Here is a 21,601-nt window from a genome sequence, read left to right on the forward strand (position 1 = left end):
AACTAGGAATATTGAAAATTGCATTCTTGGAATTTGCAATAATGCGATGGGCGAATGACGGGAATTGAACCCGCACATGGTGGATTCACAATCCACTGCCTTGATCCACTTGGCTACATCCGCCCCTTATCCAGCTAAAGGATTTTTTTCTTTTTTCCATTGATCATTATTCTATTTATTCTGACCTCCGTACTTCGATCGAGATATTGGACATAGAATGCCACTCTTTAAAAAGGAAAAAAGGAGTAATCAGCTGTGACACGAAAAAAAACGAATCCTTTTGTAGCTCATCATTTATTGGCAAAGATAGAAAAGGTCAATATGAAGGAGGAGAAAGAAACAATAGTAACGTGGTCCCGGGCATCTAGCATTCTACCCACAATGGTTGGCCATACAATCGCGATTCATAATGGAAAGGAACATATACCTATTTACATAACAAATCCTATGGTAGGTCGCAAATTGGGGGAATTCGTGCCTACTCGGCATTTCACGAGTTATGAAAATGCAAGAAAGGATACTAAATCTCGTCGTTAACTGAATTCTGAATAGAAAGATTAAGAAGAAAAAAAGATTCAAAATAAAGACAGAAATACCAATATCTTGCTAGAACAAGATATTGGGTATTTTTGTCTTTTCTTTCTTCAAAAATTCTTATATGTTAGCAGAAAACCTTATCCATTAATAGATGGAACTTCAACAGCAGCTAAGTCTAGAGGGAAGTTGTGAGCATTACGTTCGTGCATTACTTCCATACCAAGGTTAGCACGGTTGATGATATCAGCCCAAGTATTAATAACGCGACCTTGACTATCAACTACAGATTGGTTGAAATTGAAACCATTTAGGTTGAAAGCCATAGTACTAATACCTAAAGCAGTGAACCAGATTCCTACTACAGGCCAAGCAGCCAAGAAGAAGTGTAAAGAACGAGAGTTGTTGAAACTAGCATATTGGAAGATTAATCGGCCAAAATAACCATGAGCAGCCACAATATTATAAGTTTCTTCCTCTTGACCAAATTTGTAACCCTCATTAGCGGATTCATTTTCAGTAGTTTCCCTGATCAAACTAGAGGTTACCAAGGAACCATGCATAGCACTGAATAGGGAACCGCCGAATACACCAGCTACACCTAACATGTGGAATGGATGCATAAGGATGTTGTGCTCTGCCTGGAATACAATCATAAAGTTGAAAGTACCAGAGATTCCTAAAGGCATACCATCAGAAAAGCTTCCTTGACCAATAGGGTAAATCAAGAAAACAGCAGTAGCAGCTGCAACAGGAGCTGAATATGCAACAGCAATCCAAGGACGCATACCCAGACGGAAACTAAGTTCCCACTCACGACCCATATAACAAGCTACACCAAGTAAGAAGTGTAGAACAATTAGCTCATAAGGACCACCATTGTATAACCACTCATCAACAGATGCAGCTTCCCAAATTGGGTAAAAGTGCAATCCGATCGCCGCAGAAGTAGGGATAATAGCACCAGAGATAATATTGTTTCCATAAAGTAAAGAACCAGAAACAGGCTCACGAATACCATCAATATCTACTGGAGGGGCAGCGATGAAGGCGATAATAAATACAGAAGTTGCGGTCAATAAGGTAGGGATCATCAAAACACCGAACCATCCGATGTAAAGACGATTTTCAGTGCTAGTTATCCAGTTGCAGAAGTGGCCCCACAGGCTTGTGCTTTCGCGTCTCTCTAAAATTGCAGTCATGGTAAGATCTTGGTTTATTCAAATTGCAAGGACTCCCAAGCACACGTATTAACTAGAATATAGATAATAGAAGGCTTGTTATTTAACAGTATAACATAGACTATATACCAATGTCAACCAAGTCAGCCCAAAGATTAGCTATCCATATAACTAAATTAACCACACAAATAATTTTGTATTTGTAAATGAAGTGAGTCAAAGTGAAAAACTTTGATGGGTCTTTTCTATATGGGTTGCCCGGGACTCGAACCCGGAACTAGTCGGATGGAGTAGATAATTCTTCCTTGTTACAATAGAGAAAAATCCCTCCCCAAATCGTGCTTGCATTTTTCATTGCACACGACTTTCCCTATGTAGAAATAGCCAATTTCTATTCCAAAGAGGAAGTTCTACTAATTTTTTTAATTAGTAAGTTGATTCACCTACTCTTTATTATAATAAAAAGAACATTTCAGAATGAAAAATAGAAAAGTTTTTTCTTGATCATTTATCAACCCTTTCCTGTTTCTTAATTTCGTCTAATGATTAATTAAGAGGGTTGACCAGGTCATTGATACGTATAATATCCAAATACCAAATACGCTCAGTGTGTGATCCACAGAAAGAAAAAAGAGTTGTTTTGGTGAACATCAAAGAAAAAACTTGCTCTTCTTCCATAAAAAATTCTTCTAAAAATGCCGAACCCAATCGTTGCATAAAAGTTCGTACCGTGCTTTTATGTTTACGAGCTAAAGTTCTAGCACATGAAAGTCGAAGTATATACTTTAGTCGATACAAAGTCCGTTTTTTCGAAGATCCACTATGATAATGAAAAAGATTTCTACATATCCGACCAAATCGATCAAGAATATCCCAATCTGATAAATCTGTCCAAATGGGTTTACTAATAGGATGCCCCGATCCAGTACAAAATTGAGCTTTTGATAAGTATCCTATGAGGAGAGTAGCGGGGACTATGGTATCGAATTTTTTCATTCGAGTATCTATTAGAAATGAATTCTCCAGCATTTGATTCCTTACTAACAAAGAACTTTTTTGTACACTTGAAAGGTACCCCATAAAATCGAAGCAAGAGTTTGCTAATTGGTTTATATGGATTCTTCGCGGCTGAGTCCAAAAACAGAAATAATATTGCCAGAAATTGATAAGGTAGCATTTCCATTTCTTCTTCAAAAAAAAAGTGCCTTTTGATGCAAGAATTGCCTTTCCTTGATATCGAACATAATGCATAAGAGGATCCATAAAGAACCATAGGGTTTTCCGAGAAAAACCAGGGTACATTATCCCAAAATGTTCCATCTTCCTAGAAAAGTGGATTCGTTCCAGAAAAGTTCCAGAAGATGCTAATGGTAAGCAAGAAGATTGTTTACGAAGAAACAACAAAAAAATCATATTCGGATACATAAGATTATATAGGAATTGAAATAGTCTTTTATTTTCTTTTTGAAAAAAATGGATTCATTGAAGTAATAAAACTATTCAAATTCAAATAATAGTTGAGAAAGAATCAAAATAAATGCAAAGATGGAACATCTTGGATACGGTATTGAAGGAGTTGAACCAGGATTTCCAAATGGATAGGATAGGGTATTTCTATATGTGATAGATAATCCAAATGCAAAAATTTGTCTTCTAAAAAGGGAAATATTGAATGAATAGAGCGTAAATTCTGAAACTTTGGTATTTCTTTTTCTTTCAGACAAAAAAATTCCCGTAGCGAGAATGGGATTTCCACAACGATCGCAAACCCTTCAGATAGAATCTGAGAATAAAACTCAGAATAAAAATAATTTTTGTAATCCAATAATCGATCTTGGTTAGGATGATTAACCGAGTTATCCAAAAAATTCTGCTGATACATTCGAATAATTAAACGTTTCACAAGTAGTGAACTAAATTTCTTGTTATTACAACTAACAACTATTTCCACAGGTTCAGAACCATTTAATCCATAATGGTGGGCAAATGCATAAATATATTCCTGAAAGAGAAGTGGGTAGACAAAGTATTGTTGACGAGATTTATGTTTTTCTGAATACCCTTCGAATTTTTCCATTTGTATTTCTACTTGAATCAGAGAGAAGAAGCATTTCTCGGTTTATCGAATGATGATACATAGTGCAATATGGTCAGAACAGGGTGTTGCATTTTTAATACAAACCCTGGAAAGAAAGGGAGTCTAATCCACAGATCTTTTTCTGCTCCTTTTCTACCCAATTAGTTTATGTTTGTTCTAATTAAAAAAAAAGAACAGAACAAGTTTTTTATTTTTGCAGGCCAATCGCTCTTTTGACTTTGGAATACAGCCTCTTTATCAATATACTGCTTCTTTTACACATTCAATCCATAACATCCCTTATTCAATCCATAATCAAGAATAATTAGGATTTCTAAAAAAAAAAAGAAAAAATAAAGGGTCCACTCATAGGAAAACCCAACCTTTCCCCGCATCCGGCACTAATCTATTTTTAACGTCTAATTAGAGCGGGGAATCATTCCAATTAGGAAGTTCAACTCGTTGCTTTTTATTTTACCAGAATTGGAGCCAGGCTCTATCCATTTATTCATTAGACCCAGAAAATCGTAATTTTGGATTCCATTCAAAAAAGATTGATTTTATTACGACATGCTATTTTTTCCATTCATTACCTTTGAGGATCAGTCGTGGTCTTCTAGACTCTACCAAGAGTCTGGACGAATTTGTTGTTTCATCCAAATGTGTAAAAGATCATAGTCGCACTTAAAAGCCGAGTACTCTACCATTGAGTTAGCAACCCAGATAAAAAAAGGATCTTAGATACGATCGAAATCCAAAAATCAATGGAATTACACCGCGCGCTTCTGTCAAAACATTGAACTAGCAAGACATCAAAAGATTTTTTTTATCGACCATGAAAAACACTCAAATGCCAAAACGAACAGGTCCGGTGAAATTCCACTAAAGTAAAGTTAAAAAAAGAGCGACCCTAATCACGATGGCCAAATTCTCCTTATTTTTAGCGATTTTTATTAACAAAAAATATATATTATAAAAAATATATATTATATTGTATGAGAATACATGCAAGAGGAACACCCTTATCATTTGAGCGAAGTGTAGGCGGAAAAATTGAATATGGAGTGAGGATAAAGAGACCCATCTATCTACAAATTCTATTTGTTCAATAGACCTTTGTCAATGGAAATACAATGGTAAGAAAACAAATTAGATAGAAAAAGTAAATAAAATAGGGGCTTATGTTGGATTGGCACGATATAATATAAATCCAAATAGGATTAAAAAAGAGGTAAATTGTGTCTAAATAATTAGACAACTAGGAATACTAATAATCTTCTCCTATCCTATTTTTTGATTCATTTAGTTCTTCAATTAACTCAAAGTTCTTTCTTTTTCTTTAAAGAATTCTGCCTTCCTTAAAATATCATAAACAGTTCTTGTTGGTTGAGCACCCTTTTCAAGGAAATAGAGAATAGCTGGAACATTTAAACAAGTTTGATTCTTTATCGGATCATAAAAACCTACTTTTTGAAGATCTCTTCCTTCTCTTCGAGATCGAACATCAATTGCAACGATTCGATAGACAGCTTATTGGGATAGATGTAGATAAACAACGCCCCCCCCTAGAAACGTATATGAGGTTTTCTCCTCATACGGCTCGAGAAAATGATTCGAATTTCTGTCGATAATAATAGAAATTAGACTATGACGTGCATTAATTTCCTTACAGAAAAAACAAATTTCATTTATACTCATGACTCAAGTGGGCTAATTTTGCCTGACAAACTTCGAAGGCAAAATCCTTCCAAAATTTTTGAGTCGTCTTTAAACTCTTTTCTTTGTCTCATTTCGAACGAATTGACTTTTATTCCTTATTCTAATCCAACTCTGTTGTTGAGACAATTGAAAATTGTGTTTACTTGTTCTGGAATCCTTTATCTTTGATTTGTGAAATCCTTGGGTTTAGACATTACTTCGGGAATTCCTATTTTTTTCTTTCAAAAGAGTAGCAACATACCCTTTTTTCTTATTTCCTTCGATAAAGCATTTATCTCTTCTATAGAAATCTAATAAGAGGGATTGATTCTGATATACTTTTATTGGACTTTCTTCTTATTTTAACCTTTCGATTTATTTCTATATTAAGGATAGACTGACAAAGTTGGCCTAATTTATTAGTTTTCACTAACCCTAGATTCTTTCCCTTGATAAAAAAAATTCTGTCCTCTCGAGCTCCATCGTGTACTATGTTACTTAAACCCAGCGCAAATTTGGTTCGGAACGAATAGAACAGGCTATGTCGAGCCAAGAGCATTTTCATTACTATGGAAAATGATGGATAGCAAAATCCACAATCGATCATGTCCTTCAAGTCGCATGTTGCTTTCTACCACATCAGTTTAAACGAAGTTTTACCATAACAAACATTCCTCTTTTCATTGCAAAGTGGTATAGAGAATTGATCCAATATGGATGGAATCATGAATAGTCATTGTTTTAGTTTTTTATACTAATTAAAACTTGCTATCTATGGAGCAATATGGACAAAAGAAAGTAAGTATTTATCTAGGAAGCCTCCGCCAAGATCCAATTTATTTAAACACATATTAAAATTCTATCATATGGATGAAACATAGTTTGAAAAAGACGACTAAACAAGTTTGCTTAAAACTTATTTATTCTTAAATTTCCACCCTCAACAGATGGCTCGAGATGATCAATCTTGAAGTGAGAAAAGAAGGATTGACTCTTCCTCAATAAATAAACTATCAACCTCCAAAAAAGTTTAATTAATTTAATTACTAGAAATTAGAATTCTAGTAGTAATATATTTTTTCAGTACCAAAAAAATTAACTATAATAACTAAATAAACTATTCCAATGAAAAGATTGAAAGTTTTTGGTAGTTATAGAATTCTCGTACTTCAACCCGAATACCAAAAGGAAGAAAAAAATGACTAAGTGATTTTATAGTAGAGGCATATCCTGAATGTGCTTGATAGATCCCATTTTTTCATGAAAATAAAGATAGTCAATTTGACTGGACTTAAGACTTTATTATGTTTTCTGAGAAAGAATAAGATATCATTATTCTCTTTAATAAACTTTTGTCTCGTACGGAATACTATATGATTTCACCGTTTGTTTCAACAGAAACAATCTGGGACAGAAGGATTCGAACCTCCGAGTAACGGGACGAAACCCGCTGCCTTACCACTTGGCCACGCCCCATTTCGGGTTTTATGCGACACTAATAAACACTAGTATGTTTATTTGTTATTCGTCAATACCATTTCAATTACATAAAAAAGGAGGGATATTCTCTTGCTAGTATTCTACACATGCGGATAATATAGAATCAAAAAAATGCATTGATCATTACATGGAATTCTATTAAGATATTATATGAAAGTCGAATTTATTCCACTCTCATTTGAGAGTGCGAATACAAGGAGGTATTTTGTGTTTGGGAAAGTCCGAAGAAAAAAGATTTTGAATCTGCCTTTTCCTTCTTTCCCTTAAAAAAATAACTCAAGAAAAATCCAATTATTTACTCTACAAGAATGAAATGCTTGTTATGCCTAATATACTTAGTTTAACCTGTATCTGTTTTAAATTCTGTTCTTTATCCTACTAGTTTTTTCTTTGCCAAATTACCCGAAGCTTATGCTATTTTCAATCCAATCGTGGATATTATGCCTGTTATACCTCTATTCTTTTTTCTATTAGCCTTTGTTTGGCAAGCTGCTGTAAGTTTTCGATGAAATCTTTAGTACTCTGTATGCCAAATTGAATGATGTGTTCATTCCAAAAAAATTTTAAAATGGGTAAAAGCCGAGAAGTTTTATATTTTTATATTATGAACCTTCGATTCTAAAATTTAAATTCTTCTACATTGAATGGGTAGCTATAGCAATAAATTTGGATCAGCCTTTCTACTCCCCTGCACCTAGGTTGAGCAGGTACCTAAAGGTATACACAATACCTAACCACCTAACCCTATTTTTGCTATTGATAAGAGTGCTTATTATAAAAGAATTCTTTGCAATTTTTTTCAAGAATTCTTTTTTGCATTTTTAGGTATAAAAAAAAACCATCCTAGTGGATCCGTGTGGTAAGGAAAAACTGGTAATCTATTCCTTAAAAAAAAATCTTGGAGATTATGTAATGCTTACTCTCAAACTTTTTGTTTATACAGTAGTGATATTCTTTGTTTCACTCTTTATCTTTGGATTCTTATCTAATGACCCAGGACGGAATCCTGGACGCGAGGAGTAAAAATTCAGTTTTTTTCTTATTGGATTTGTTTCGTACATTTATCTATGAGAAAATCCGGGGGTCAGAATTCTTTCCAATTCGAAAGTCCCAAATGATCCAAGGGAGCGGAAAGAGAGGGATTCGAACCCTCGGTACAAAAAAATTGTACAACGGATTAGCAATCCGCCGCTTTAGTCCACTCAGCCATCTCTCCACGTTTCAAAGCAAAAGGTTTCCGTGATATGATAGGTCAAGAAATATTAGATATTTAGATTGCCCCCTCTTTTTATTCACTTTATTACTTCTATTCTAGACCCTATCCCTATGGTTTATTCTTATGAAATATCATATAAAATAGAAGGTATAAGAAATGGATATAATGAAATTCTTGATTCGATCTTACGACCTAATTTATTTGATTAATGGATCAACAACCAAACCACCCATTTTATGAAAAAGAAGGAGCATGGTCTTATTCAAATTCAAAGCGCTTCGTAATCTTCAACCAGTTCTGTGCTTCAATATAATTTCCCGGAGTAAGCGCTATAGCTTGTTTCCAATATTCAGCAGCTTGATCAAACCAAGCTTCCGCAATTTCCGAATCACCCTGTAGAATGGCCTGTTCTCCTCGGTCGGAATAGGAAGTTCCTTCCCTTAGAACCGTACTTGAGAGTTTCCTACCTCATACGGCTCAGAAATTGCTATCTGAATTTCCCCTATCTTAACTGAATTCGATTTATCAAAAATCGATCCAATTTGTTCTTGGGTTAAGCAGAAGAAATTAATTACCTAAGTTTCAAACCCTAATTTTTATCAATAATCAGTTTGATCTTTTTTCCCACCTTCAGAAGAATGAAGCATAGATAGATATAGAGCCTTCGTTCAAATTTTCTGAGAGGTAACTATCCCGGTTTCATATATGAAATCTCTATAGAATCCTTGAAAAAGACTTTTTTCCATAAGAAAGAAAAAAGAACTTACTATCTTTGGGATCTGATACTACACCGCTGCTTAATCCCTTAGTGGATCGGCTCTATTACATAAGCGGATTCCTAAATTTTGCCCCATATCATGGGATAAGTAAGCAGTTTTTTTTAGTTGTATCGACCCAGTCGCTCACTAATTGATCTTTACGGTGCTTTCTCTATCAATTTGAGAAACTTTATCCATAGAGTAGTAGTATAGGCCATACTTTCTTCGTTTTTTTATTCTCGTGAAGTGTCCTTCCTTCCTACAGCTGATAGGGAAAAATCGTTGTTTTTACGATCCCTATGTAGAAAGCCCTTTTTTCTAGTATTTACTAGAAAATTTGATCCTCTTTTTTTCTATAGTGGAGATAGTCGCACATAATGACAGATCACGGCCATATTATTAAAAGCTTGCGGTAAGAAGGGTTTCGTTCTAGTGCCCGGAAATAATATTCCAAAGCCTTTGTATGCTCTCCATTGCTTGTGTGTATAAGGCCTATGTTATAGAGTATATAACTTCGATCATAGGGATCGATTTCTAGTCGCGTAGCTTCATAATAATTTTGCAAAGCTTCCGCATAATTTCCTTCGGATTGAGCCAACATCCGTTACGGTCGTTCATTCTATTCAAAAAATCTCCGTTCCAAAACCGTACATGAGGTTTTCATCTCATACGGCTCCTCCCTTCTGTACATAATAGTACTAAGCGAAATAATCTATAGAATCAAAATAGAATTAGTCCCGTCTCATTATGAACCGAAAGGGGCTGGTATTTTTCCAAGAAATCTCTAGCCAACCTTCCCACAAGAGGTTTTTCTTAACACCAATGAATTCTATTAATGCTAGAGGAAAACGATAGCTCCAATAATTTCTTTGTTCTCAACGCCTCCTATTTAGAGGAATTAGCTACTTCAACGATCTTTGATGGTTATAGGGGTATCCAAAGTACAAACCTGATGGTTGTTTGTTATCCCAACCATTCTTCCCAGCCCTGATACCGATCAGGAAAGGGGTAATTTCTAACAAAGTTTTTCTCTTGTTGATTCCTATTTCTAGGTGTAGTGCTTTTCTCCCCTATGCTGCCTACGGATACTAATAGAGTAGGATTGGCCTGTAATCCATACCATACCATATCCTGTAGGTGTAACCTTTCGCTCAATACTCAAATCTACAATTGAAGTATCTGAAGCCGCATCAATCGAGGATACACGACGGAAGGAATTGTTAGTTCGCCTCACCTTCCCGAAGCGTGGGTTTGTTTGCTTTACAAATTTGGTTCTCTCTATGCCAACCCCCCTCTCTTTTTCGTAAGACTGAGGTATAGGTAGGGCTAAAAAAAAGCAAAAAAAAGAGTCAAATCGCACCATCTCTATAATAAGTAAATGCCTTTTTTTCTCCTGAGGTTGTCGGAATTATTCGCAATAAAATATTGGCTACAATTGAGGAGGTCTTATCAATGAAATTTCCATTTCCACGGGATCTAGGCATAATTCCCAACCCATTCTATATAGAATTGTTTTCATTCCTTCACAAAATAACATAAAAACAAACACATTCGATTCTTATAATTATAAATAGATTGATCCATATGCTCTACTCTAAATCCATATGCTTTAAATGGATAAGAGAGATATGGATTTTCCGCTCAGCTCAAATTGTATCCTTTTCCTTCTGCTTGGACACGAAGAGATATGAAATATTTGACTAAGACTGGATTTCATTCCACTTTCCTATTTCTGAACAACAACTTATGTTATCAACTATTTCGTGTTTTCAAAGTTATTAATTGTCTCATACCCTATTTTTGATTTCGATAGTATGGTGTAGCGTATCTTATGCAAACGGAATTCTAAGGTTTCTTTATTTTATTATGCAATAAGAAGAATTCTTCCATTTTCTTTTTCTTTAGTTGCGGGAAAACCCAAATTAAAACTTTTATTTTATAGCGAGCGCAATTTCTAGTAAAAAATCCTGTATCCTTCCACTTAGATCAAAAGGAATTTTTCCAATAGAACTATGGAACCCCCGAGTGGTTGCGGTTGTACCTGTACTGCAGGAATAAGAAAACTCGCTATTCACTCAGAGAATAGCGAGTAATATAATCATATGGATCATAGCAAAAGAGATCATATGGATCTTATGGAGAGTAATGAGCTCACATATAAAGAGTATGATGAATAAAAGTTGTTGAGAGTTGACAAACATAGTTTTGGTCATCGTTGCAATTAATAGGAAGTAACAAAGAAAGAGAGGTTCACATATAAATATACTATCTTGGACATATTTTATAATTGTGAGCACTCATTGAAGTATAATATGCTAAAGAGTTGACATTGGACAAGGAAGACAACGTAATGGGTTATGTTTTCTTACATCTAAGATAAATAATATTGTCATGGATTATCCAACATGTTGAGCTTGCCTTTCCCTCTCTTGCTAGCCAATTTCTTTGCACCAAGTAGAGATACTACTTGTGCTTCCAAATATCCCTAAACTCGTTTTTGCCATGAGAGTCCACCATACCTACCTATGGATTGAGTAAGATCCTTCAAGTAAGTTGTCATCGGTGCACGCAATAAAAATTGCTATCTAAATATGTATGATTTATTAGTGCGGAGAAAATAAGCTTTATACGATCTTGTGATATGGAAGCAATAAAAAGCTACGGACTGCATAATAAAGGTTCATATCACAAGTGGCAATATAAAGTGACGTTATTTTGCATTAAGATTTTGTGCATCCAACCATAAAAGTGCATGACAACCTCTGCTTCCGTCTGCAAAGGGCTTATCTTTTATTCTTTTCTTATACTTCATGCAAAGAGTCATGGTGATATTCACCTTTCCTTTTTACATTTTATCCTTTGGCAAGCACAATGTGTTGGAAAGATCCAGATATATATAGCTAATTGGATGTGAGTTTTCATGAACTATTATTGTTGACATTACCCCTGAGGTAAAAGTTGGGAGGCAAAACTATAAGCCCCTATCTTTCTCTATGTCCGATTAAAACTTCATACCCATAAATATTGCGTGAGTGTTAGCAGTTGTGAAAGACTAAATGATAGTTGAGTATGTGGACTTGCTGAAAAGCTCTTATATTGACTCTTTCCTATGTTATGATAAATTGCAATTGCCTCAATGACTGAGATTAGAGTTTGTTAGTTCTCAATGAAGTTTATGATTCATACTTGAAATTGTGATTGAATTGTTACTTTACTTTATTTACTTTTATTACTTGCTACTCGTTACAAATTACCTTATCACAAAACTATCTGTTACCGATAATTTCAGTGCTTGCAGAGAATACCTTACTGAAGATTGCTTATCATTTCCTTTTTCTCCTTGTTGGGGTCGACACTCTTACTTATCGAAAAGGCTACGATAGATCCGCTGCACTTGTGGGTCATCACACCCGCGCGATCGCCTTTGGGTTTCAGGTAGCTCGAGGGTACGCGGTGCTCAGAATTATCCGACATAAGGATCTTGACGGTCGACTCGATGCTCTCGGACTTGGACTCCTTTGAGGAATTGATACGACTCCAACGTATCTATAATTTTTGATTGTTCCATGCTATTATATTATCCATCTAGGATGTTTTATATGCATTTATATGCTATTTTATATGATCTTTGGGACTAACCTATTAACCTAGAGCCCAGTGCCAGTTTCTGTTTTTCCCTTGTTTTTGAGTTTTACACAAAAGGAATACCAAACGGAGTCCAATTGATGTGCCAATTTTTGATGATTATTTATGGACCAAAAGAAGCCCCAGAGTAAAAGAGTTGGGCCAGAAGAGTCCCGGGCCGTCCACGAGGGTGGGCGGCACGCTGCCCTATCTCGTGGATGACTCGGGGACCCCCCTTGACTTGTTCCCGACGCCAAAAATTTCTATAAATACAGAAACCTCCAGAAAATAACCTAGATCAGGAGTTCCGCCGCCGCAAGCCTCTGTAGCCACCGAAAACCAATCTAGACCCGTTCTGGCACCCTACTGGAGGGGGGAATCCCTCTCTGGTGGCCATCTTCATCATCCCAGTGCTCTCCATGACGAGGATGGAGTAGTTCATTGTCGGTGTCAAAACCGGCTGATCTCGGGTAGGGGGTCCCGAACTATGCGTCTAGGCCGGATGGTAACAGGAGACAAGGGACACGAAGTTTTACCCAGGTTCGGGCCCTCTTGATGGAGGTAAAACCCTACGTCTTGCTTGATTAATATTGATGATATGGGTGTTACAAGAGTAGATCTACCACGAGATCAGAGAGGCTAAACCCTAGAAGCTAGCCTATGGTATGATTGTATGTTGTGATTGTTGTCCTACGGACTAAAACCCTTCGGTTTATATAGACACCGGAGAGGGTTAGGGTTACACAAGGTCGGTGACAAAGGAGGAGATTTCCATATACGTATTGCCTAGCTTGCCTTCCACGCCAAGTAGAGTCCCATCCGGACACGAGACGAAGTCTTTAATCTTGTATCTTCATAGTCTAACAGTCCGGCCAATGGAGATAGTCCAGCTATCCGGAGTCCAGCTATCTTTAATCTTGTATCTTCATAGTCTAACAGGACTCCTTGGAGCGGGTCTTAATCTAAAAAGAATCCTTGGAGCGGGTCCCTGCTGCACGTCTGCGCCTGTGTCTCCGTTGTGCTGTATCCTGGACGGGTGTAGCACAATGATTATCTGTAAAAGAGAGGAGCTTAGGTGAAAAAGCTGTCGTGCAAAAAGATAGTTTTTAAATAAACCATGTATAATTCAAGGTGAGTAGGAATTGCCACTTGTCTGTGCACGTTGAGCCCCTTGTATTTGTAATAGGGGTGTGATCATTGATCCGGTATAAATTGCATATAGCTGCACCGGACTCGTCTAACTGTGTTCGAGGTCATGACGACCTGCTAAATGTTTTAGTTGGTGAGGCCGTTTTTAGTGTGCGGCTGTCAAGGCAGCCGCACGCTCTTCGGCGTGCAGAAATCGCTTAATATTTCTGTTCACTGTAATGATGCCACATGGACCGGGCATCTTGAGTGTGAGGGAAGCATAGTGTGGTATTGCATTAAAGCGAGCGAAAGCTTCGCGTCCGAGTAGTGCTTGATAGCCACTTTGGAACGGAGCGATGTGGAAGGTTAGATGTTCGCTACGGAAGTTATCGGGGAAGCCGAATATAACTTTTAGTAGCAGGGAGCCCGTGCAACGAGCCCCTGGGCCTGGCGTTACTCCTTTAAAGGTAATATTTCTATGGTGAATTTTTGTTGGGTCTATCCCCATTTCGTAGATTGTATCTTGGTATATCAGGTTTAGACTGCTGCCACCGTCCATCAGGACTCGTGCGAAGCGGTATCCGTCAATTATTGGGTCTAATACCAGGGCAACCCATCCTGCATGCCGAATACTTGCTAAGTAATCACGATGGTCGAAAGTGATCGGTTGAGACGACCAGTGGCAGGACTCCGCGGTGATAGGCCTTCGGGCGTATTTTTCTGGGAGTGCCGTTTTGTTTCTTCCATTGATCACGTGTAACACGTTTACTGTTTTGACTTCTGGTGGAAATTTCTTTTGTTCCCTAGCGTCTCCCTTGAGAGGCTCATCCTCATCTTCGCTTGGTGTATCCTCCCCCTTGTGTACGGCGTTGAGCTTGCCGGACTGCTTGAGGACCCAACATTCTCTGTGGGTATGATTGGCTGGTTTGCCAGGGGTGCTATGGACCTGACATATTTGGTCCAGAATTTTATTCAGGCTGGATAGTTCGTCTCTGGCGCCTTTAGAGGGCGGCTTCTGACCTGGCCGAGAGCTTTTTAATCCGGCGTTTACTGCCGTGCTCTTCGTGCTGTCTCCTTTGTTTCGGCGTTTGTTATTGCTGTTGCGCCGTGGTTTCCTGTTTTCATCTTTAACTTCAGATGTACCTGGGTTGCTGGTGCTGCATCGGGCTAGCCAGCTGTCCTCACCCGCGCAAAAGCGGGTCATGAGGCTTGTTAATGCTGCCATTGTTCTTGGTTTTTCTTGGCCGAGGTGTCGGGCAAGCCATTCGTCACGGACGCTGTGCTTAAAAGCTGCCAAGGCTTCGGCGTCCGGACAGTCGACAATTTGGTTCTTTTTAGTAAGAAACCTGTTCCAAAGCTTTCGGGCTGACTCTCCGGGCTATTGAGTTATATGACTCAAATCATCCGCGTCCGGAGGTTGGACATAAGTCCCTTGAAAGTTTGCCCGAAAAGCGTCTTCGAGCTCTGCCCAGCTTCCAATGGAGTTTTCGGGGAGGCCTTTGAGCCAGTGATGAGCTGGCCCTTTGAGTTTGAGTGGTAAGTACTTGATGGCGTGGAGATCATCTCCTCGAGCCATATGGATGTGGAGGATATAGTCCTCGATCCAGACCCCAGGGTCTGTTGTTTCGTCGTATGCCTCTATGTTTACCGGTTTGAATCCCTCTGGAAATTCATGATCCAGCACCTCATCGGTGAAACATAGGGGGTGTGCGGCACCCCTGTATCTGGGTGTACCGCGTTGTTCGGATGTTATATCGTATGCTGGGGCATGCTTGCGTGGTCCATAGATGGATCTGGTTGCGCTGTCCTTTTGGTGCAAGCCCCCGCGTGAATCACGTATTGTCTTGTGAGTGGCATTGTTTGCCGCTCTATGTTGGCCGTGAGGTCGTCTATCCGGCCAGGTGGCTGTTTTGATTTTTGGTTGTGAGGGGTCTGAGGCCTCCTCATCGAATTCAGGTAGCAACTTCCGCTTTGGGTAGCTCTTGGTGGGGCGATTGTCGTCGTACTTCGCTGCTGTGTTGAGTACTTTACTCCATCTGATTTGGAGTGTGTCCTGCGTAGCCTTGAGCCTTTACTTCTGTTTTTTTAGACTCCTCGCGGTGGCAACAAGCCTTTGACGGGAATTCTGCTGCTCCGGGTGCCTGTCCGGCATTGTGTCGTCCGGACTATTATCTTTGACAGAATTGGTTTGTTCGGTTTGATTCTCCGTATTGTCGTGGTCCGGCAGTGGTTCACCCTGCTCCAACTCTGGGTCTGTGTGATCATTATTTCTGGCGAGGCAGGATTTGGGGCAGCGCTTGCGCCACCGCTTTGACTGCTTCTCGAGGGAACAAGCCTTCGGTGCGTCCTTCCGTTCCTCATCGTCGTCTTCTTTTGGTGTGTCCACCATGTATACGTCATATGATGAAGTGGACGTCCAGCGCTCTGTGGGCGGTGGTTCATCTTCGCCTCCCGCATCGTTGTCCATACCGTCAATGTCTACGGAGTCGAAGTCGAGCATGTCGGTTAAATCATCGACAGTGGCTACAAAGTGGGTGGTGGGTGGGCGTCGAATTACTTCGTCGTCCGCATCCCAATCATGTTGGCCATAATCCGGCCAGGGCTCTCCTGACAAAGAGAGAGACCTTAGTGAATTCAGAATGTCGCCGAAGGGCGAGTGCTGAAAGATATCCGCGGCGGTGAATTCCATGACCGGCGCCCACTCGGATTCGATTGGCAGGGGCGCGGATGGTTCGGGGTCCGGAAGAGAATCCGACACCTTGGAGTCACGGGCTGTGCGGAGGATTATGCTGGTGTTTGGCTCGATCGCCGTCGAGACTGCAGCCCCTGAGGCGGTGTCTAGCCACCCGTCCTCGATTGGCGCAGTTGGCCCCGAGCTAAGGGTCAGAGTTGATGCGGGCGCGGCCTCTGGGGTACCGTCCGGTGGCAGAGCTTGGTCATACCCATCGCGACAGTGCGGCGCGCCGGGCTGTGGCTCGAATCCATCGAAGATCAAGTCCCCACGGGTGTTGGCTGTGTAATTCAAACTTCCAAATCTGACCTGATGGCCAGGGGCGTAGCTTTCAATCTACTCCAGATGGCCAAGCGAATTAGCCCGCAGTGCAAAGCCGCCGAACACAAAGGTCTGCCCGGGGAGAAAAGTCTCACCCTGGACCGCATCGCTATCGATGATAGTAGGAGCCATCAAGCCTAACGGCGACGACACAGAGGAACTCTCAATGAAAGCACCAATGTTGGTGTCAAAACCGGAGGATCTCGGGTAGGGGGTCCCGAACTGTGCGTCTAGGCCAGATGGTAACATGAGACAAGGGACACGAAGTTTTACCCAGGTTCGGGCCCTCTTGATGGAGGTAAAACCCTACATCCTGCTTGATTAATATTGATGGTATGGGTGTTACAAGAGTAGATCTACCACGAGATCAGAGAGGCTAAACCCTAGAAGCTAGCCTATGGTATGATTGTATGTTGTGATTGTTGTCCTACGGACTAAAACCCTTCGGTTTATATAGACACCGGAGAGGGTTAGGGTTACACAAGGTCGGTTACAAAGGAGGAGATATCCATATACGTATTGCCTAGCTTGCCTTCCACGCCAAGTAGAGTCCCATCCGGACACGAGACGAAGTCTTCAATCTTGTATCTTCATAGTCTAACAGTCCGGCCAATGTAGATAGTCCGGCTATCCGGAGACCCCCTAATCTAGGACTCCCACATTCACCCTCGGGGCCGAGGGTATGTATCAGTAGCTATGTGTTTGATCTCTCTCTCTCTCTCTCTATCTCTCTCCCGTGTTCTTGATTCGACACGATCTTGATGTATCACGAGCTTTGCTATTGTAGTTGGATCTTATGATGTTTCTCCCCCTCTACTCTCTTGTAATGGATTGAGTTTTTCCCTTTGAAGTTATCTTATCGGATTGAGTATTTAAGGATTTGAGAACACTTGATGTATGTCTTGCATGTGCTTATCTGTGGTGACAATGGGATATTCACGTGATCCACTTGATGTATGTTTTGGTGATCAACTTGCGAGTTCCGTGATGTCGTGAACTTATGCATAGGGGTTGGCACACATTTTTCTCTTGACTCTCCGGTAGAAACTTTGGGCACTCTTTGAAGTTCTTTGTGTTGGTTGAATAGATGAATCTGAGATTGTGTGATGCATATCGTATAATCATACCCACAGATACTTGAGATAACATTGGAGTATCTAGGTGACATTAGGGTTTTGGTTGATTTGTGTCTTAAGGTATTATTCTAGTATGAACTCTAGGATAGATTGAACAGAAAGAATAGCTTCGTGTTATTTTACTACGGACTCTTGAATAGATCCATCAGAAAGAATAACTTTGAGGTGGTTTCATACCCTACAATAATATCTTCGCTTGTTCTCCGCTATTAGTGACTTTGGAGTGACTCTTTGTTGCATGTTTAGGGATAGTTATATGATCTAATTATGTTATCCTTGTTGAGAGAACTTGCACTAGTGAAAGTATGAACCCTAGGCTTTGTTTCAACGCATTGCAATACCGTTTGTGCCCACTTTTATCATTAGTTACCTTGCTGTTTTTATATTTTCAGATTAAAAAAACCTATATCTACCATCCATATTGCACTTGTATCACCATCTCTTTGCCGAACTAGTGCACCTATACAATTTACCATTGTATTGGGTGTGTTGGGGACACAAGAGACTCTCTGTTATTTGGTTGCAGGGTTGTTTGAGAGAGACCATCTTCATCCTACGCCTCCCACAGATTGATAAACCTTAGTGTCGTGGAATTGTCACGGCAGATGTCCTAGAGCAAGGACTTAGTCGTAAGGCCATCGCACTAGGAAGCTTAAAGGGGTTAATCGGGACAAAGGACACGAGAGAGTTTTATACTAGTTCGGCCCCTTACGATGAAGGTAAAAGCCTACGTCTAGTTGGGTTTGGTATTGCTGGGGTTTCGATCACCAAGAGTCTTAACTCGCCAGCTTGGTTATCGACTTGTTCTTTCTTACCCTAAACCGCCACCGGGTCGTCCCCTTATATACACGAGTTGACGCCAGGTGGCCTACAGAGTCCCGGCCGGCTCATAATCGTTTCCGGCTCGGTGACTTTCTTTATATGTCTTTCTGTACAAGTATTTCCTTACATGTGGCGTTTTACAATATCGGGCCTTAAGCCGGCTCCTGACCTTTGGGCCTTCTATAAGACTTAATAAACTACAAACTTGGATGTTTATTGAACTTCTTGCGTAACCCGCCATTGAAGCTGACCCGGCCCCTCCTGGGCGGGTCTCAGCTGATAGTAATATCCCCAACATTAGGCCCCAGGTTGACTCTGAACTTTGTTCTTTGTCAATCTTCAACACTTAGTCAGAATCCATCCTCTGTCTAAAAACTTTTGTAACCCGCCGTGACGTCATCTTTTGAAAACACAAAAAACCTTCATGACGTCATCTTACAACGGATCTTTCATTTTTTAATGCCTTCCGAGAATCGAGGCGTCTGTTCAATTGGACAATTATTATTGGGTCTCCTTGATTTTCACGCCCGCCTGTTGGCATCTGTCCTTATAAATAGGCACGCGGCCGGTCCTTCCCATTCTCCTTTCTTCCTCATCTTCTTCCTCTCGCAACCTCCGTCACTGCTCGAGCTCCGCCGCCGCCGCGACTCTCATCGTCGTCATCAAGCTTGGCCACTGCATCACCCTGAGTTCATCCAGAGAACGCGGCAACTTTTTGCGGTAGGCCTGCTTCCTGTAAGCTTTCCTCTCTCTCCCGTACCTAGATCCGTTTCTAGGTTTTACGAGTTCTTTAGTGTTCTTCATCTGTTCATCACGGGCCATCTTGTAGATCTTCTCTGCAACTTATTTTGATCCAGAAAAGAGATATAACTCACGCGGTAGCTATTTGGCATTCGTTTTTGATATCAGTAGATCCCTTTTACCTGTACAGATGCTTTGTTATAGTCGACGAACTCCTTTGTACTATGTTTTTTAGGTCTAGAATATTTCCCTTTTTGAAACAGCCCTTTGATCCAAAAATGATAATAAGAACTTGGTGAAACTTGTTTATGCCAACACTTAACTGAATTCTGCCTTCTGAAAAAAAATCTGTAGTCATGGCGGCTCACCACTCCGGCTTTCTTTTCCTTATATACCATTAGCCCTTAGTTAAACCACCATTACTTGCTTTATAATTGTCCATAGACTGAACCGTCATATTGTTATTTATTTTTCAGTTTGTTACTCATCATGCCGTCGAAGTCACCGACCATCTGTAACTGGGTCCCTTCTTCCGTAACTGAGGAACGGTTAAAAGAATTCTTCACCGTTGGGTTTCTGCCTTCAAAGAATGTCATGTCTTATCGTGCTCCTCACCCGGAGGAAGAATGTCCCAATCCGAAAGATGGAGAAGTGATTATCTTTACTGACTACATGAACCGGGGATTTTCACCACCTAGTTCAAAATTCTTCAGAGAGGTCCTTCATTTTTTCAAAATCCATCCTCAAGACCTTGGACCCAACTCTATTTCCAATATTTGTAACTTCCAAGTTCTCTGTGAGGCGTATCTTCATCAAGAGCCCACTGTAGAATTGTTTAGAGAGTACTTTTATCTGAATCGCCAGAATGAATGCACCAATGGTTCTAGCTTAGAACTTGGAGGCATTTCAATTCAGCGCCGTCAGGGTGCTGTTTTTCCTCTCATCGTCTTACCGAGCCACCCAAAAGATTGGAACCAAACTTGGTTTTATTGTCAGGATACTTCTCCAGCAAACGAGAAGCCTTTGCCGGGTTATCGCCCTAACCGTCTTGACTCCAAGTTCACCCTTCCGGATAAGCTTACCATCGCTGAACATAGGAAGCTTCTTCCCTCCATTAGAAGAATGAACGGCTTATTGGGTAATGGTCTAACCGGAGTAGATCTGACCCATTGCTGGATCTCATGGCGGGTTATCCCATTAAGTCGTCGATCTCAATTGATGTATGAATATGACGGTAGCCCGGACCACCCTCTTCGTCACAGCCAAGTTGAACTCACCGAAGAAGACATTGTTTCGATGTTGACCCTTTTGGTAAATGGGAAGTACGAAGATTGAAGTATTGTTGGGTTAAGTCCCTTCTGCAAGATTAATCCGATGCCAGAAGTAAGTACATTCTGATCTCTTTTTTTCTTTGTGTTTTGCCCGGCTATTAGTACTTAATACTGATCTTTCTTCTTGTCTTTACAGGCCAATGCTGACTTCTGGAAGGTGAAATATGATCATGAAGCTACCAAGAAGGCGAAACTTGCCGCCATGAACGCCAAGAAAACAGCCCAGAAATCAAAGAAGAAGAAGAAGAAAACCACTGCTGAAGATTTAATGAAGCTTGATGACTTGTCTGACTCGGAGGTAGCCCTTGACTTCCTTCGCCAATTTTTTAACACTCTTATTGACACTGATCCTTACCAGGATGACACTGGGGCCAGTCAGGCTGAGGAAGTAGAGGTAACTATTATTTCCTCCGACTCAGAGCCCTTACCAAGACACAAAGTTCGTCGAGTGATCCGTAAAGTAAGGTTTTCTAACCCTTTAGCTCACTTGGATCCCAACTTTCATTTGAAAAAACAACAACATGAAAGCCGCCATGAAGTTGGAATTGAGGATGAACCGGCTGTTGTCCTTCAACAGACTCCTCGGAAACGCCCGAACGAGGTTTAATTATTACTGTCTTTAACCCGTTTTGATGAATCCTGCTCCTTGTATTTTCTTTAACTCCTTTCATTTACCTTTTCAGGAGGTGTCTCGTTCTTCGGGTGACTCATCACAAACACAATTTCCGGCTTTCAGGACTGCTCCTGGGTAATTAAAAACCCTCTTTTCTTCCGAGTTTGATCAATTGTTATCTTAATGCTGA

The 21,601-nt window shown here is 40.1% G+C and overlaps 2 protein-coding genes, 1 non-coding gene and 1 pseudogene across 3 annotated transcripts; all 4 read right to left on the minus strand.

Annotated features, from left to right (window-relative positions):
• Positions 1-658: 658 nt before the first annotated feature.
• On the minus strand, positions 659-1,751 carry LOC125509078 (photosystem II protein D1). Its single transcript, XM_048673955.1, has one exon. The coding sequence runs from the start codon at positions 1,734-1,736 to the stop codon at positions 675-677; it is 1,062 nt and encodes a 353-aa protein (XP_048529912.1). The 5' UTR covers positions 1,737-1,751; the 3' UTR covers positions 659-674.
• Positions 1,752-3,232: 1,481 nt separating this feature from the next.
• LOC125509079 (maturase K-like) lies at positions 3,233-6,119 on the minus strand. The gene has a single exon (XM_048673956.1). The coding sequence runs from the start codon at positions 3,790-3,792 to the stop codon at positions 3,244-3,246; it is 549 nt and encodes a 182-aa protein (XP_048529913.1). The 5' UTR covers positions 3,793-6,119; the 3' UTR covers positions 3,233-3,243.
• Positions 6,120-8,118: 1,999 nt separating this feature from the next.
• On the minus strand, positions 8,119-8,206 carry TRNAS-GCU. The gene has a single exon. It is a non-coding gene; the product is annotated as a tRNA-Ser (tRNA).
• A 185-nt stretch (positions 8,207-8,391) lies between these two features.
• LOC125509080 lies at positions 8,392-11,045 on the minus strand (annotated as a pseudogene).
• Positions 11,046-21,601: the final 10,556 nt, after the last annotated feature.

This window comes from Triticum urartu, chromosome 5, assembly GCF_003073215.2.
Source record: "Triticum urartu cultivar G1812 chromosome 5, Tu2.1, whole genome shotgun sequence".
Classification (NCBI taxonomy): domain Eukaryota; kingdom Viridiplantae; phylum Streptophyta; class Magnoliopsida; order Poales; family Poaceae; genus Triticum; species Triticum urartu.

Excerpts from the sequence above, each read along its gene's own strand:
- LOC125509078 (XM_048673955.1), bottom strand. The coding sequence starts at position 1,736 with ATGACTGCAATTTTAGAGAGACGCGAAAGCACAAGCCTGTGGGGCCAC.
- LOC125509079 (XM_048673956.1), bottom strand. The coding sequence starts at position 3,792 with ATGGAAAAATTCGAAGGGTATTCAGAAAAACATAAATCTCGTCAACAA.